The sequence below is a fragment of the Triturus cristatus genome, chromosome 4_1 (assembly GCF_964204655.1).
Source record: "Triturus cristatus chromosome 4_1, aTriCri1.1, whole genome shotgun sequence".
Lineage (NCBI taxonomy): Eukaryota > Metazoa > Chordata > Amphibia > Caudata > Salamandridae > Triturus > Triturus cristatus.
The window spans coordinates 896,425,898-896,442,646 of NC_140585.1; the positions used below are offsets into that span (position 1 = coordinate 896,425,898).

A 16,749-nucleotide genomic window follows, 5' to 3' on the forward strand; every position below is an offset into this window, starting at 1 on the left:
CAGTAGTTCATGGCAATCTTCTTTGAATGAAGGGCCTGTATATTTGCTTTTTCGCCTTCTCTTTAGTGAGCTGGGTCTGTAGTGTGTAACTGGCCATTCATGATTACTTTTGTTCAAGTAGTTTCTCTAAACCTAATAGGGATGTCGAATCATTTCTTTTTATTTTGATAGTATGAATGTCATTTGTGAATAATTGCTTTGGGGCCCAGGTGCCCGAGTTTCAGGAACACAATTTTTCTAATTTTCCTTTTGTGTTTGCGTGGCCTACATAGACTGTCTGGAGGAACTACACTCGTGTCAAAAATTCAGTGTGTTGGTTGGGAATAACTCAAAAATCTCAATATGGTCAGAGAATAAAGCAAGACCCTTCCTGCTCGAATCTCTTTTCTGCTCGACTAAAAATCGGCTTTGTTCCTTGCTTTATGGACCCTAGTGCATTGGGAATGAGGCTCTGAAGTTGGACATCGTTTACTGATTGCTTTTGATCTATATTTTAGATATTCTAATGGCAATGATGGGTGCTTTTGTGGCATATGATGCTTGTCTATGCCCAATACTACTTCTGCTGCCATTGCAGTTGGTACGAAATATTGCAGCGTGCTTTTTGTTCTCAGCACATTAATGACCATGTCCTCCTCTTAACAGTGGCTATGTTGAGAAGGGTGTAATAGGTTAGCGTGGAGCACGGATGTCTTTAACATTCTTTCATAGGGGGCAGAGTCTGGCCACAGCTGAAGACGGCTGCCTAAGGACTGCGGTTCCAGAGAGCCTGAAGGGGGAGGGGGGGTAGGGGGGGGGGGGTAGGTGGCAATGCCCTCGAAGCTGTGCATCTCTGACCTGCCCCCTTCAACACCACGTGAGAGTTCTTGCCCTGTGGGCCTGCCCTGGCAAGCGAAGGAGCGCAGTTAAGGCAGAGCAGCCCGCGCTCTGATCCTTGGGGCGATTACAGCAGCCGCATTATTTTATTTTAAAGGTTTTATATAGCGCTGGCTAGACCCAGAGGTATCAGAGCGCTTTACAGGAGTATCAAACCATAGTTGCAGGTTACATCGTTATAAAGATTAGTTATTAGATCATGGCAACATAGTTACATGTAAGGTCGAAACAAACAATAAGGACATATACATAAGGGAAAAAGCAGGCAAGGGGAGAGATTCAGTGGAGGGGGGGTAGGAGCAGGGGAAGTAGACTGAGAATGAATGAGGGAAAGAGGAGGGGAGGGTGATAGACACAGTATGGAAAGAGGAGGGGGGGTGATGGGGACACAAACCGGTAGACGAGTCAAAGCTGCGTCCAAAGTCCAGTAAGATGTGATCCCAGGGGAAGTGGTATAATTTCCCCAACTCTGTTGCGAGAGGTTCCCTTTACACAGTGGACTCTCTCAGAGGGGCCTCTGAGACTCCAAGGCCTACATACTGGATCCTTCCCCAAAAAGGGGCGAGGGAGTGCTTTGGCAAGGGGTGCCATACCATACCTCAACTGTGAGTGGCTCCCTTGGCGCTGTGGACTCTCTCAGCGGGTTCGCTGAGACTCCATGCCCCTCATTGGGGCATGCCTAGAACACACAGCCCTCCCCACGCTTCCTTTGGGGACTAGCCCTATGGGTTTCTCCCAACTGGCCCAGTTGGAACTCAAGGCCTGGCCCAGTCGGGGCAATGAGCAAGAGGAGGGTAATGGGATGTTGTGCCTACTCATCTGGGTGCCCCCCCATGTTGCCCTCTTGCTTAATTGGGTAGCTATCGGCACACCGCATCAATGACCTGTCCACGGAGAGCCGGACCCAGTGAGATGTGACCATGCAGTAAGGGACTTTAGGGCTACAACATGTCCTGGAGGCAAGCTCACCGCCTTGTGCTTGCCACACTGCGTTTGGGCACAGGAAAGCCCCCTACTTCACCTCCTCTAACCTTACTTTGCCTCCTGAGATTGTGCTTGTCCAGCTTCATCCGGCCCTGCTAGGGGGGGCGCGAGATCGCCCAGCAGGGGGCCTCCACTGACGAAAGTGGGGTGCGACGCTAAGTCCACGCACCTACATACTCCCTACCAGCATTGCCTCTACCCACTGGCCTGCTGTGGTGGCGAGCCCCACCCCTTTGATACCTGTGGGTGACGAACGGATGTGGTCTGCTACACCTGGGGTGCCTGGTTGAGGGACCTGTTAAGACCTGAACTTGAATTCTGGTGGAGGCTGCTGGACTTCACAAACCGGGGACTGTGGCCCCCCCCCCCCCCCCTCCTCTGAGACCATTGCTGGACCATTCTCTCTCCAAGGGCGCTCTTAGGCCCTCTTTGGATGCTCTGGCTGTCTCTGGCTACTTCCTTGCCTGACCTGCCAGCGTCCCTGACCACAGTGCCCCAGAACCCCTCTTCTACTTTCATACTTGGACTTGACCTGCAGCTGCCCTTCTAACCCAGATGCATGGCCCACCCACCCAATGGGGATTTAGACAAGACGGTGGTGCACTCTGGAGCCCTAGCAATCGTGACCGGTGATTACCCGTTGAGGCACCTGCTGCCCGAGCTTCAGAGACTTCTCCTGCTTTTGGGGCACTCTGTGCTGAAGGACTTCCGAACACCGCAAACTACTTCTCTCCCTTGCTATGGAGTGGGCCATCTAGTAGTCAGCTGAGGCCCCCGTCAGTCCTACTGCGGGCAACACACCCTCCTCTCGCCCACGGACCCAGCGATTACTTCCGACAAGTCCAGGAGGTTGTTTTGCAGCCCCATCCCATGACTAAGCCCTGGGTGCTGCCACCGCTGCTTCACCTTGTCCTCCACTGGACCCAACGATGGACCACATTGTCCAAGAAATCACCACGGTATGCCGTTGTCTAGAGGGAATGGACACCCAGAAATCTGACTTCAGAGCGGAATCAGTCGTTCCTGGCCGACATTGCAGGTTTCAACGACTGGGTGGAACGTCGCCTGTCAATGGTGGGTGAGCGACTCAATCCCCTCTCAGACCAGGATTCGGAGATATGGCACCTGCACAACAAAGTCACCAACTTAGAGGATTGAAGCCACAGATAATTTCTGCTTTTTCGGTTTCTGGTAAATGCGGAGGGCTTTGACGTCCGAGGCTTCTTCAGGGACCTGCTCCCTACCCTCCTCCGGAGCCCACCACCTGGGTCCACTCCACTCGGCAACATCAGTCAGGTGTGCACCCTCATCGCTGGCAAATACCCATACGACTTCGAGGGCACAAGATACAAATCGCTGCAGATTATTCCCAGGTAACGAACAACAAAAGGAAGGCCTTCCTGGCTCTAGGACCCTTCGATCAGAAATTGGACATCAAATTTGGGCTCTTTGAGCCCGCACACATGTGGATCACGAAGGATGGCAAATCTAGGGAGTTCCTTGATCCTGGGGAACTGCAGACATATATGAAGGGCCTCCTGGACCAGAGGATGAGCACAGCACCTGTGGAAGCCTCGATGGTGCTCTGCTTGAATGATGACCTCCCCTCTATTCGAGGACCCGGGGCCCCAAAGGGGGGGCAACATCAGGACAGGTGGCAGGACCGCTCTGCCAGATCCAAGAGTGGGAAAGACAAGGGGATAAGAGCAGTAGCAAAGCTCACAGAGGATCGAGGGCATGATAAGAGGACTGAAGCACCTTCTCTGCTCCACGTGCTGCTTACCTGCCCCAGCTGATGCCTGTGTGTGCAATCAGTGCTCTCCGGGCAGATCGATAAGTATTAATTTGCCTGATTACCTGTCAACAGCGCTGTTGCTTTGTTTTTTTACCTTTAATGCCATTTCACTTGCATTGTTGTTTGTTGCCTGTTACTGGAGCGGGATGTAGTCTGTTGCCCATCCTACTCAGCCCATGTTAATTTGCGCTTTCCATGTCCTTCTCACCTCCTGGCTACCCCCTCCTGGGCCACAGTCCTGCAACCAAGGCCAATCTTAGGTCCCCTGTGTCCCTGATGTTGCTTCTGTCCTCCATACGCTATCTGCCCTCTAACACCCCTTGAGTCCCTGTACCCTGATCTCCCAGCCTTGCTATCCCCCCTCCTTTCTGCTCCCCTCTATCCTTGATGTCCGGGTTGATTCCCACTAATTCCTTGAGGGTGGTGGCTGCCTCCACGTGTCCCGAACTCCTCTGAAGCCGTCTTCCTGGTTGCTTGACATCGCCTCTCCCTCAACGGGCCCCACTCGGTTTTAAGCCGCCCCACCCTGGCCTCCCCATTCTTCCCTACTTCCCACCTCCCCCCCCCCTTCTGCCCCCTCACCCCTATAAACCCTCCAGCCCACAGGTCTTAGTCTTTCTCTACCTTTATCTCCCCTTCTCAACTTTACTCTTCGTTTCCCCTCCTACCCTTTCTCCCCCTTTACCTTGCCCTCCCACCAACCACCCCTCTGCTCTCCTCTTAGTGCAACTGCTCCCCAATGGCTGCCAGTGCTTCCCTCGCCCCCCCCTCACAACCCCTGCATAGCATCTCCTCGAATGTTAATGGTTTCGCACACACAAGTGCAAGAAGGTTCCGGTGTACCTCCAAACTAGATGAGTCGATGAGGCCCTCCTCCAGGAGATTACTCTATCACGAGGAATTGGAGAATTTGTGTTGACTGGGTGAGGAGGGTGACCCATAGCAGTTGCCTCCATGCACGTTCGGCAGCTGACTGGCCCGGACAACTTTGGAAATGTGGCGTGGCAATCCTTCTATGTAAATCATTGCCGCTTATCGTCCTTAAGACGTGGACCGACTGGGCGGGAGTTATGCTTTCAAGCTCCTTTTCGGCAAGCAGACACCATGTAGGGTCCGCGTATGCACCAACTGAGCCCAAATGGCAGTTTCTCATCTGACTCAACTGCCTCCTTACGGAAGCTGGAGCCACCCACTGGCTGATAGGGGGTGACTAGAACACGGCCCGAGACACGGTTCTGGACTGCACCAGTCTGCTCGATGTGGGCACTAACGCTGACCTGGCTCTTCTGAGGGAGGCCGTTGCCGATCATGTACTCGTGAACCTTTGTCGCCTTTCTCACCCTTCAGACTGAGTTCACCTTTTTGCAGCTGGTGGATGGTACCCAATCCCGACTAGACTACTTTCTGTTCTCTCAACTGCTGGTGTCCCATTCGCAGGAAATGCGTATCAAGGGTGTGCTCTCGGACCACTCCCCAGTCCTGCTTTCCCTAGAGTTAAGGCTTTCCTCCCCATGGTGCCTCAGTGTCTCACGCTGTCGCCCCCACCCCCGTATTTGGAGCGCAACAAGGAATCACGGATGCTGTAGTCCCCTCCCTGGACTCTGAGACAGCATTTGACAGGATATAGAGGGGTACCTCTTTAAAACACTCCGGAGATTCAACCTTGGGCGAGGATTTTATAGCTAAGGTCCGGTGGCTGTATGACTCGCCCACAGCCTAGGTCAACTGCGGGAGTCCCTACCAGACCCCTTCCTTGTCTGCCGGGGGCACCCGACAGGGCTGGCAGTTATTGCCACTCTTATTCCTCCTAGCCATGGAGCCCCTATGGGCTTCCCTCCGCCAATCACCACGGATAACTGGCATTCCAACCCCAGGGGGCATGTCAACTTTGTACCTTTATGCAGATGACATCCTGCTTACATTCAGAATTCCCCCACTCACTGCCGGCCTTGCTGGACATCATCTCTAACTTTGTGACCCTCTTGGGCTACTGGAACAACTGGGACAAATGAGAGGCCCTAGCGATGTCCCGAATGAGCACCTGTTCAGCCATGTATGCTTAACCCTGCCAGTGGAAAGTCTTGCTTCTTAAATACATAGGGATCCACATCAACCAGTGCCTGGACTCCATGGTGGCGGACAACAATGACCCGCTGGTTTTGTGCATGAAGCTGGATTTTCTTAAGTGGTCCCACCTTGCCCTCTTGTTCGGGCAAGACGCTAGTGGTCAGGATGGTAACCTTTCTGAAACTCACCTTCGTCCTAGGCAATCTCCTCTTGTTTCTGCCTCTTTCTTGTGGTGGATGGACAGGGGCAAGAGGTTCTTAATCTGGGGGTCGTCTTAGCCCTGGGTGGCCAGCTGTAAACACATAGCCCATTGTTCATGCGGTGGCCTAGTATTTCCCGCGGTTGAGCACTGCGCCCTGGCTTAGCACTTGGCTCAGATCATCTACATGCTCCTCGAAATACCGGACCCTCCTTTGTGGGCCACGATTGAGTGCCCCATCCTGCAGTGCCCACAGGAGCTCTACCCTCTCTATCGGTATGACCCCTACGCACCGGGTCCTAGGAATCTGCTGCTTTAGGCGATGGCTAAATCCTGCCTGAGAGCTCACCGCCTTTTCTCGGTGGATGCTCGCATACACAAACATGCTCCCTTATGGGGCAACTTCAGTCTAATCATCGGTGGCCAGGTGCTGTCCTGGGCAGTGTGGCGCCCTGCGGGAATCCACACACTGTCATGTGCTCGACCAGGAAGCCCTCAAATCTTTAGCGACGCTCCATGAAGAGGTTGGCCACCTGTCCCAACAATCCTGAGACTGCCTCGCCCACTGCCTGATTACATAGCCCTGGTTCCTCCATCCCTTCCCTGTGGTCTCCTATGTCAGAAAGTGGGTTACACTCTCCCAGGGCTTTAAGTGGGCCAGGTCTCTTCGGTGCTGAGCAATGGCAGTGTTTTTAAAGGGGGCCTCAAAACGGGTCTCTATCTGGCTCTGTTTTGTGCCCTGGAACAGGCGGTCTGTTTTTTTTTTTTCTGGACTGCTCTCAGTGACAGCAGGCACATCAATGTTCGCATGCTCACACTGCTCACTCCTCACTAGTGGAAAAGTCACGGCATGATATAATGCCAGGTGAGCGTTGTAGGGAAAGGTAAATCCTTTAAAGAGTCATTTTCTCTCTAGATTACCCTTCTCTTTTTGAAACTCATGAGCAGCAACATTGTGGTGGTGTCACCAGGGCTTTAAATGGAAGCTTTTTCTATATTATATACAAGCCATAGTTGCTGCTTATTTATCTTGTGCAACTATCAACCATTGACAACGCCAATAGTCCTGTCTTGTTGTAGGTATGATGTTACTTGCTGTATCATGTATCTGGATGCAATGACAGACACAGCAAAATACAAGTCGGGCAGCACACTGTGCTAAGCACAGATTTTTAGCGTGCGTGTTTTAAGCCACGCCCTTAAATACATTGGCCACGCCCCTTTGAGAGACCGCCCCAGTTTTTTCATCCCACTTAAAGCCTTGCACACTCCTGTTGATTCATAATTTGTGTTCCTACCCCTGCTGAGTACCTCCATACCAAGTGAGAAATTCGGCTATAGATGGAATATGAACCGGAAGATTGGGCAGAACTGTTGGAGGCGCTAGATCGCCGTGCCAGGGAGGCACGGCTGAAGTTTTTCCTCTTCAAAGCGATGCATGAATTGCCTGACGACCCCGGCGATCACAGCCCGCCTTGGCCCCTGCAGGCCGCTTCCTGCTCAACTCCCCCCCCCCCCCGTCCCCCCCTCTCATGTCCATCGCCAATACCTGCCTTTGTACCTCCTCCTCCCTCTTTTCTTCACCCATCTCATGCACCCGCTGCGTTCTTGGCCATTTCTACCCCTCCCCCACCATATTTCCACTCTCCGTTTACTTCTCTTTTTCTAACCTACCCCCCTTTTTCTTCTTTCCCTTCTCCTCCTTATTCTCTTTTTCTCATTTCTGCCCAGTCTCAGCCCCTGCGGGGCTCGCGGGTTCTTCTCTTACCCCCTCGCCACCCCTGTTTTCCACCCCACTGTACTTTCCCCTATGTTCCTGGCTAGCCCACCTGCTGCCGCTCATCTCGGGCTGTGGTGGTGCCCAGGGCTTCAAGTGTGGAAAAAAAACTGGGGGTGCTCTAAAAGGGGCGGGGCACACCTCTTAAAGGGGTGTGGCCTATCCAAGTAGGGGTGTGGTCTAAATCAAGATAACTAGCATTGTGTTACGGCTGAGGCAGGATCACGTAGACTAGTTCCTCTCTCTGCCCTTCACTTGTTGCTGGATTACACTGCAGCCTTGACGCTCAGTGTGAAAGATCAGAGCAGGGTCGTGCTGGAGCAGGCTGCCTGTAGTCTTCTCCTACACTGCAAAAAGAGAAGGGAAATCCTGAGAGAAAATGTCTCTCTTTAAAGTATTTCCCTTCCTCCTACAACGCAGCTCACCTGGCATTACGTCGTGCTTTGACCTCTACTACTCAGTCGTAAGCAAAATGAGCATGCGCACATCGATGGGCATGCTCTAACTGCAGTGGAGAGGAAAAAAAAAGATAACTGACTACCTTTGCGAGGCCCTAAAATAGAGCCCGATGAAGACCCGTTTCGAGGCCCCCTGAAAATAACTGCCGGTGCTCAGACCTGGCAGACCCAGCCCACTTAAAGCCCTGGCTGTGCCCCCACTATGTTTTAACTGTGCACCCCTGTGCGCTGGCTTCGATGGGCTACCATTGTCTTATGTTGCTTGTTACCTCTGCATTACTCCCTGTAATTTCTTATTTGTGTAAATGCCTGAAAAAGAAATACAAATAAAAATTTTACAAAATTCATGCTTATTTTGTGTTCCGTATAGCACTTAAATCTCTGGTGTCCAGCTGATCTGGTTGAAAAAAACTGATGTTTACACCAATTTGTGTGATCTTTTTTGTATCATTGCTTTAAATAATTTGGGCTGTTTTTCATGCACCCTGTCCCTCACAACACAATGTATGTAGACGTCCCAAATTCTAACCTTAGAAGTATGTGTCTTACTTCTACTTCTGTTTGCCACACGTGTTCAACTTCACAACTCTTGTCTGCTGTGGAGCCCATAAACTAAAATCACAACTTCTAATAAATCATGGTGAAGGCAAGACTGCAGTTGGTGTGTTTACTCCTTTTATTTGTTGAAAATGGCATCGGATAGCCCATTTGTTCTGTTGGGTACGTATGACTCTGTAAGCTCCCCTGGTTCAATCTTTCACGCAGGTAGTTATTAACACAAAGTTGACGTTTTCTATTATTGGGACCCTGTTTTGAGGTATTCTGTACATAAATAATTATAGATGGGTAACTGAGTTACGGGAACGTTTTTCATCAAAGGGTTCAGAGTGACATCACATTGACAACAGTGTCAAGCTGTGTTTCTTCGCTAGCCTAGGTCTGTGTAGAACCACATTCCCCCACCTTCCTCAGGTCTATGGAGACCTTGGAGAGATGGGAGAAGGCAGGTGAGACATCCAGTCACCAGCTACTGCCTTGTTTGGAGCTTCACAAACTGTGGACAGGTGAGGGAAACGAATGAGAAGCGAATGCCTTCCCTGGTCACGCAACCTTGCAAAATGGCTTTTATTCCCCACTGTTCCATGGTGATACACAAATGCTAAATATTCACTGAAACCCATTTTCCACACACATAGTTTGTGGCTTTGTGTGCCAAAAAGCGTTACCAATAAAACTAGGTCGATGCAAATGTCAAGCCCATTTCAATGAAAATTTGGCTATTTGTAAATGACAGTGCTCTACCACAAAAAGTTGATGGACGGAATGTTGAACATTGTCAAACATTCACCCCCAGTCACAGATCTGGGTTTAATCCATCGTTATTTTGCCCAGACGTGGGTCCCTTGCTCACTTTGCCACTGGATTCAAGCTAGCCTGGCTGATGAAGGCTGATTAGCCAGAAACCGGTCCCAGGATGCTTGTTTCCGGTCCAGGGAAGACCTGGCTTGGCAGTTCGGGCTGGACTGTTCCCATGAGGCACAGGGTCAAACTGATTTGCATATGGCCATGTCTGAACTGGGGTGGCGAAGTGAGCTAAAGAATGGTAGCAAATGTATTGTTCCAGGAGCTATATTGTGATTACATAATGGGAACAAGAACAGTCAGCGTTACTGCCAATATACATAGGGAGTTATGACGGCTAAAATGTTTAATTCTGTGACAAGCTAAAATGCTTAGTATGTGGGCTACAATGAGGGGGCAGTGTCTACTCCAGGTAGGTACCAGGTAGAAGGTAAAGTATTTGGGAGACGATGCAATGAAGCACTCTGCACAATATAAGGTGGTTGCATCAATTGGATTAATATATGGCGAGCTATGAAACGAGGTAGAAAGCTACTTCATGAAAGCGGACAGTGAGGGACAGTGTTCAGAGATAGCTACATTACGGCGAAATTACATATTAAGAGCTGAAATGAGGCACGTGTTATGATCGCTTCTTACAGCTCTCCACATTGTGTGCACTGTAAGAAGCTAGGTTTCCGAACAGTGTTCAGTATATACACTGTATGTGGAGCTATGATGTGATGTGCAGTGCACACTATTTAGGGTTTGGTGCCGTGCAGTGTAGTCTAGGAAGTTATAGGAGTGCAGTGCACACTGTAAGGGAAACTGTGACCGCGCGGTGCAGTGCACTCTATGGTTCGCTACGAGAGTAATTACAATGCATACTAAGGGGCGAGCTATGATAGCGAAGTACAATGCCCTGTATTAGGGAGTGCAGTGCACACTGTATGGGAGTGGCAGTGAGATGCACTCAAGAGGTGCGGTTGCTACGGCACAATGCACACTCCGATGGCGAGGTGCAGTTCACACTGAGGAGCTCGTGCTGGTGCATTGCACTGTATGAAGATTTGACATTTGCAGTGCACACGTTATGGAGGTGCGACGTGTGGTGCGTGTAGTACACACCGTTTTGGGAGCTGTGGCGACGATGTACAGTGCACACTGTGATGGGCACAATGGATGAGCTGTGAAGGTGGGCTACAGCCTGCACTGTATCAGGAGCTGTGACAGATGACCTGCATGCTGTATGGGGGTCCATGGCGACGATGAACAGTGGTTCACTGTTAGGGCAGCGAAGTACAGTGCACACCGTCCGTGCGTGCCCTTCAGGGATCAGTGTGTGGAGCCGGAGCCACGAGGCGGTGTACGCTTTGAAAGAGGGCTCGCGCACACCACGGAAAGCATGAAGAGGACGCGGAAACGGAAGCGCGCCAAAAGACCGCCTGACGCGAGGCTGCCTCATGACTCTCACGCGCCTCCCGCCCACTGCGTAGTGTCTGTGGTAAGCAGTATCGTGTTACTTATTATGACAGCCTGGGTTTACTTGTCAAAGTTGGTCAGAGCGGGTCAATAAGCCATTACTGCATGAATACAAGGCTTAGCCGTGTTGGCCAATTATACACAATTTAATAGATACTTGAAGATATCAATGCGGGGACACCATGACTTAATTGGACAGAGTAATGAAGTATGCTGACCCATTACTTCAGCCTCCTTGACAAACCATCTAAGCCCTTCCAGTCAATAGCCCCTCCGGTCTTTTTTGCAAATAAACCTCGGATGCGCACGCAGCCACTGTTTACTGTATTTGTTTGCCTGCGCCTTGTATCTGAACAGGCATGCAGTCGCCAGGGCTCTGCCGCTGCAACGGCATTCTTCCAATCTGCCTTCCTCACTCAAACATAGGAGGTGAAAGAATGCTGGCCTGACAGGACGTCAAATATTCACCGCTGCCAAGACAAACGTCAATTATTTTGTATAAGCGATGGGCATTGGGAAATGGTTTACTCCAAGTGCCATCGCTAATTGGGAGGTTGGATGTAAACTGCTTAGATTTTTGTAGGCAGTGTAGGTTTTTTTAATATAGCGCCTGCTGACCATTTTATTTCAGCAAGATTCTGTATATGTCAAACAGAAGTGGTGAGGGGAGAAATGCTTACAGTAAGTCGAACGACTGGCAGTTGTTCTTGGTAGTGTTCCAATCCATTGTTCTTTTGACCCACCATGGTACCTTAGTTTGGTTGCAGCTACATGCAGATCAGCCTTGACCCAGGCTTCAAAGAGGGAACAGTCCAGTCCAAACTTCCAAGCCATGTCCTCACTGAACCTGGACACAAGCATCACAAAACTGGTTTTGCCTTGATTGGAGCTGGTCATTCGGGTGTGGCTTGGCACCAGTGACAGTGAGCGTGGATCGCACATCTAGGTATACCCTTTAGTGTGTTTGTAACTGCCTAATTGACCAAATGTATGCCCAGATGTGGGTCCCAGAGGACCTGGCTTGGCAGTTCGGATTTGGAGTGTTCCCATTCGAGAAGGACCAAGACAAGATTTGCATATGGCTCGGTCTAAGCTGAAGTGGCATGGTGGGGAAAGAGAACGATGGGTTGGAATGCTACCCCAGCTATTGCAAGTGGGTAGAGCATCATCCCATCACCTTCTGTGTCTTTAAATTCTGGATAGGGGCGGGGATAAGTCTTTGTGCATAGATGAGTTTTCTGGTGTTAAAATTATTTTGTGTTTCAGTAGTCTTTGCTAAGACTTTGCTTTTGGCGTGCCCTATGTTTCTTGCTGTCTAAGCAAGATTAAGATTAGTGGACTAAGGATTACTTTATCTTTCTTTAGATTTGTTCTGAAGTGTGAATCTATGATCACAAGGCTTCAGTGAACCGTGCTTGCGGTGAGTCGGGTTAGTCCGTTACAAGTTCTGCCGTAGCTCCTCCACCCCAGACCAGTCTAGCCAGATAGGATTACTTCATGATTGGCATGATCTTGCAAATGACACTGCAGATCTTGAACACTGGTCACAAGGGAGCCAGCCATTGTAGGTCATTTGATTGGTGTAATGTGATATTATTTCATTGGTCTTTTCACTTTGCAGGCAGCATAAAACACTGCTGTGGAGGGGGTCAGGATGGAGTCTCGTAAGTCTGTGAGGAGGGCTGTACTGCCAACAGAGTTTAATGCTAGAGCTCAAACTCGTTTTGAAATACTGAATGGATTCTTGTAGTCCTTAATTGTCTGAAAAGATGGTCTTTATACGTTAACCAGCTGAGTAGGTTTAATCATCCATCAGCAAAATGCAGACATGGCATTAACTGATTTCAACTGACGAGAACTTTCAGCCTATAACAGCAGAAAGATGGACCCAGGCTTTCCAGTGGCATACGTGGGTTCTGATAAATACAAATACAGTAGGCAGACCACATCAGATGCATTTGTTATCCCTTTTCAGAATAGTAGCCAACAAAAATTGAGGTCCAGTAGTTGTTTACGATATCATTTACGTCTCTGAAGTATCAATGATGTTGTTCGTTATAACGGTTTTTCTGATATGGGAGGGACCCTTCTTTAATCCCTTACCCACTCCTGCTATCATGTTGCATATCATGCAGGTCACAGGAAGACTCAATTTCGATGTTGTGACCTGTGGACCATAGTTTCTTGTCTTCGCCTGCACACATGCTGCCTTCCATGTACATGCAATACGTATTTTACTTGGCTCCATGTCTGTCATTCGTTTCATAGTGGCAACCACAGAGTTGCTGCAGTCATGTAGATTCTTACCTTGTGCTGACTAAACAACACTTGCAGTTTGTGGCCTGTTTAGTTTCATTGCAGTGGTTAGTTTTTAATAGTGTTTACTGGTTAGGGAGTACTTCTAGTGGAGACATTGGTTGTACACGCAGGAGGTCAGTGGTCGAACGCTAAATCAGCTGAATGGGAAATATGCAATTCTCAAAGCATCAGTTTCCATCTTCCTCAGCTCCGATGATTGTGAGACCAAATAATTTGAGTGACTTTATCTATCGATAACCAGTGAAGTACTGGCATAGTGTTTAAATGCCTGGGAAGACCGGCTACGGATGGGAGGGCATCTGTGAAGCATAATCCACATGCTAGTTTGCAAAGGATGGTTTTCCAGTTAAAGTCTATCAAATTGGCCCAAGGCTGGACAGGCCATATGTGAAACAGGATAAAACCCAATAGCTTGAGGGCGAAGTTGTTACTTTTGGAGGAGGATGCGTAAATATGGATTATTGACCATCCGTCCTGGCAATCTGTGCAGGTGGAACAGGCAGTTTTCTTGTAAACAATAATTTGCCCCTCGAATCATCTTTGACTCACTTGCTACACTCAACTCCTTACAGTGTGGGTCAGGTAAGAACACTGTATATCCATGGCTGCTTTTACCTTCTCAGAACACCACTGAATTGTAACCTATAATAAAGCTTTTCTGTCTTGTGGGATGTTGGAGTGGGTAATGCGAAAATGTATCACCTCGTTATTCCATAGTCCATAAGATACTCATTTGGTGTATTATTCGTAAAATAACCGGCATGACACTCACCTCTGTATTATGACGTATCTCCACATATCATTTCCTGTTCAATAACCTGGCACTGATACTGTGGGAATATTTCCATGGCAGGGTGTTTTATCGTGTGTGTGTTTTGAGCACAGAAATTACCCTGTACTCTTGAAAGCATGTCGAACTCCGTACCTGTATCCTGCAACCTGTGAAGAACCGGTCCGAGTGCAGAAACCAGTAGTTTGTGTCTGCCTCACTACAAAGTTGCAATTATTGTGACAAGTAAAAGCATCATCCTCCAGACCAGTACTTGTGAAATAGGTGAAACTTGTGTGTTCAGTGCTTTAACTCTTCTCGTAACCACTCTACCACATCACAAAATAGGTACTTATGCAGTTAAAACAGATAATAAATACTGCGGTCAATAAAATACAAAAATATTGACACTGTTTCACGTCACTGAAGGTGACCACTGTTTTTCGTGCAGTAGTTTAATCAGTGGGAAAATGGTTTGGGTGGGTTGAATCTGGTATATGCTTCACTGTATATGGTTGTTTCCAGGATTTTAACTCTCGAAGATGGACACACCTGTATGTCATAGTGAGAGTGAGTGTTCTCAAAAAGCCGTAGATCCAAGCAGTGAGTGGCCGTTGCCACAATTTTCTTCTGTTCTCTCACTGGGAGCGATTGTGTTTGTTGAAAGGCTCTGTTGTTGCGTTTGAAGCATGCCTTTGGGGGTCTTGAGGAGTCTGGGACCTTGGAGTTACTCTGACTGCGATGCCCTCTTGCTGTGCTTCTCACGATCAGATGGTGTCATCCTGGAGAAGGCCTATCTCCTGTATCCAGTTTCCCACCACTTCTGGAGTGCAGTGTGTGCTCCAGTAGCTGCGATGGTGGCTCTGGGGCAGTCTCAGCACAGTCTTTGATTTGATGAATACATGAAGCAAATACTTATGCAGTTTTGTCCAAAATGTTTTGACGTGCCACTTGCACTTAGCTACTGATTGTGGTTTTTAGAGAAGTCACGGCATAGCACCCACTTAACAGAATTTGAGGGCCTTTCACATCTGATGATATTAAAGAAAAAATGGTGGAGTGTTGAGTCCGTGAATGTTCATGAAGCGTGAAACTCATGTACACTTGCCCGTGGAGCGCTTCACGTTTCTGTTAACATCAAAGTGCCACATTTTGAATCCGCCAGTCATGTCTGAATCGTTAATGTCGTGGTTCTCTGTTGCAGGTGAATGTGAACGTCGACTACATCCGCCCAGCCAGCGCCGCCACGGAAACCGTGCCCTCGTTCTCCGAGCGCACCTGTGCGACCGTCACCATCGGCGGAATGTGAGTACTCTGCGGGCATGCTAGGTGGGGGCCAGTACGTCTCGCAGCTTCGGACCAGCGAGCCGTGTGGTGTTCCACTCTATTGAAGTCTGTATTTGGGGAGTAATTGCCCCAAACAATGTGTTCAAACAAACAATTGTCTGTAGGCGTTGTACGTGTAGAATTTTGATGCTAAAGATTTGATAAGCTGTGGTATGCACGAGGGTGACCGATGTCTGCTACCGTGCGCCTTACGACTAGAACTTTGTTTTGTATTCTTGGTAGAGATGTCTGTAAATCAGTAAGGTGCTACAAATGGTGTGTTTTTCAGATTTGATGTTTGCTGGGCATGAAAGTTACGTTTTGCTTCTCACCAGCCATTTACCTCTACTGACCACGAACATTAAGTCGGGGTCTCACAGTGCAGCTGTCTCAGAAGACCTTTTCTTTAAAAACTACATATAGTGAGCCTTGAATCCGCTCCTTTACTCTATCAACTCGTTTTGACTTGCCTGCTTTAGCCATTCACTCGAGACTTCCAGTCGCATCTTGGATTAACCCATGGGATAATTCCTACCTTTCCTACTGATATTGATCGCTGGGTGTATCCCTTCCCTGAGTGCATGCATTGCAGTGCATGAGATACTATTTTAAATCTGCCCGCCTCTCACCCTGGCAGCAGCTTCTTGCACGAAGACGCACTATTTCATGCCTGTGTGTGCACTTGTTGCCGCATTAAATCCAGCCCTATTAGCTTTTCCAGTGATTGTTCTAAACGTAACGTCTCCACGAAAGACATATGTGCCACATACATCCAGAGCAGGAATAGTGTTGGGGACTGCTCCTCATCCTCGCTCCCCCGGTACTGCAGAGGAGTGCCCACCTTGTATCTTTAATTACCACTGCAGCCCTGTAGCAAAAGGCCAACATACATTTTTCAGCTGCCTGGAGAAGTGGGGAGTGGCTAGTGTTGCCCTTTCCTAGGTAATACGTGCAGGGCATGTCCTTGTCCAAGTGATTTCGCATAGTGTAATAACCTTGGGATGTTTTTGTGAAAGTCGTTAGTACATAGTGCTTCTGTACATACCTTTGTTCCAAGGGCTTCTAATGTGTCCACTTTGAACCAAATAAACATTGGTGAATTATGGCAAATGTATGAAATAATGTATAGTCTCCCAAACGGGGCAGGACTTTGGGGATGTGGGAAACTCGACACCTTTTTTAAAAATTATATATAAGTGGAGTCGTTAAGAGGCCTTCGTTAATGTCAGTAGAAATGGGAGCTTCACTGTTCACAGCTTTTCTCTGGTAGGCTTGAATATAGGTAATAATTCATATTCATTGGGAGAGTGCCCCCATGTCATTGATAGCAGTTAGACCATCGTTAGGTCCCCGCTT

At 48.9% G+C, this 16,749-nt stretch overlaps 1 protein-coding gene across 2 annotated transcripts in view; it reads left to right on the forward strand.

The window, feature by feature from the left end:
• SND1 (staphylococcal nuclease and tudor domain containing 1) overlaps positions 1–16,749 on the forward strand; it is a 2,043,911-nt gene that overhangs the window by 575,650 nt on the left and 1,451,512 nt on the right. For both annotated transcript variants that reach the window (XM_085653683.1, XM_085653684.1), the window contains exon 12: positions 15,272–15,372. In XM_085653683.1, the coding sequence (XP_085509809.1) occupies positions 15,272–15,372 (101 nt within the window). The remainder of the gene's footprint in view (positions 1–15,271; positions 15,373–16,749) is intronic.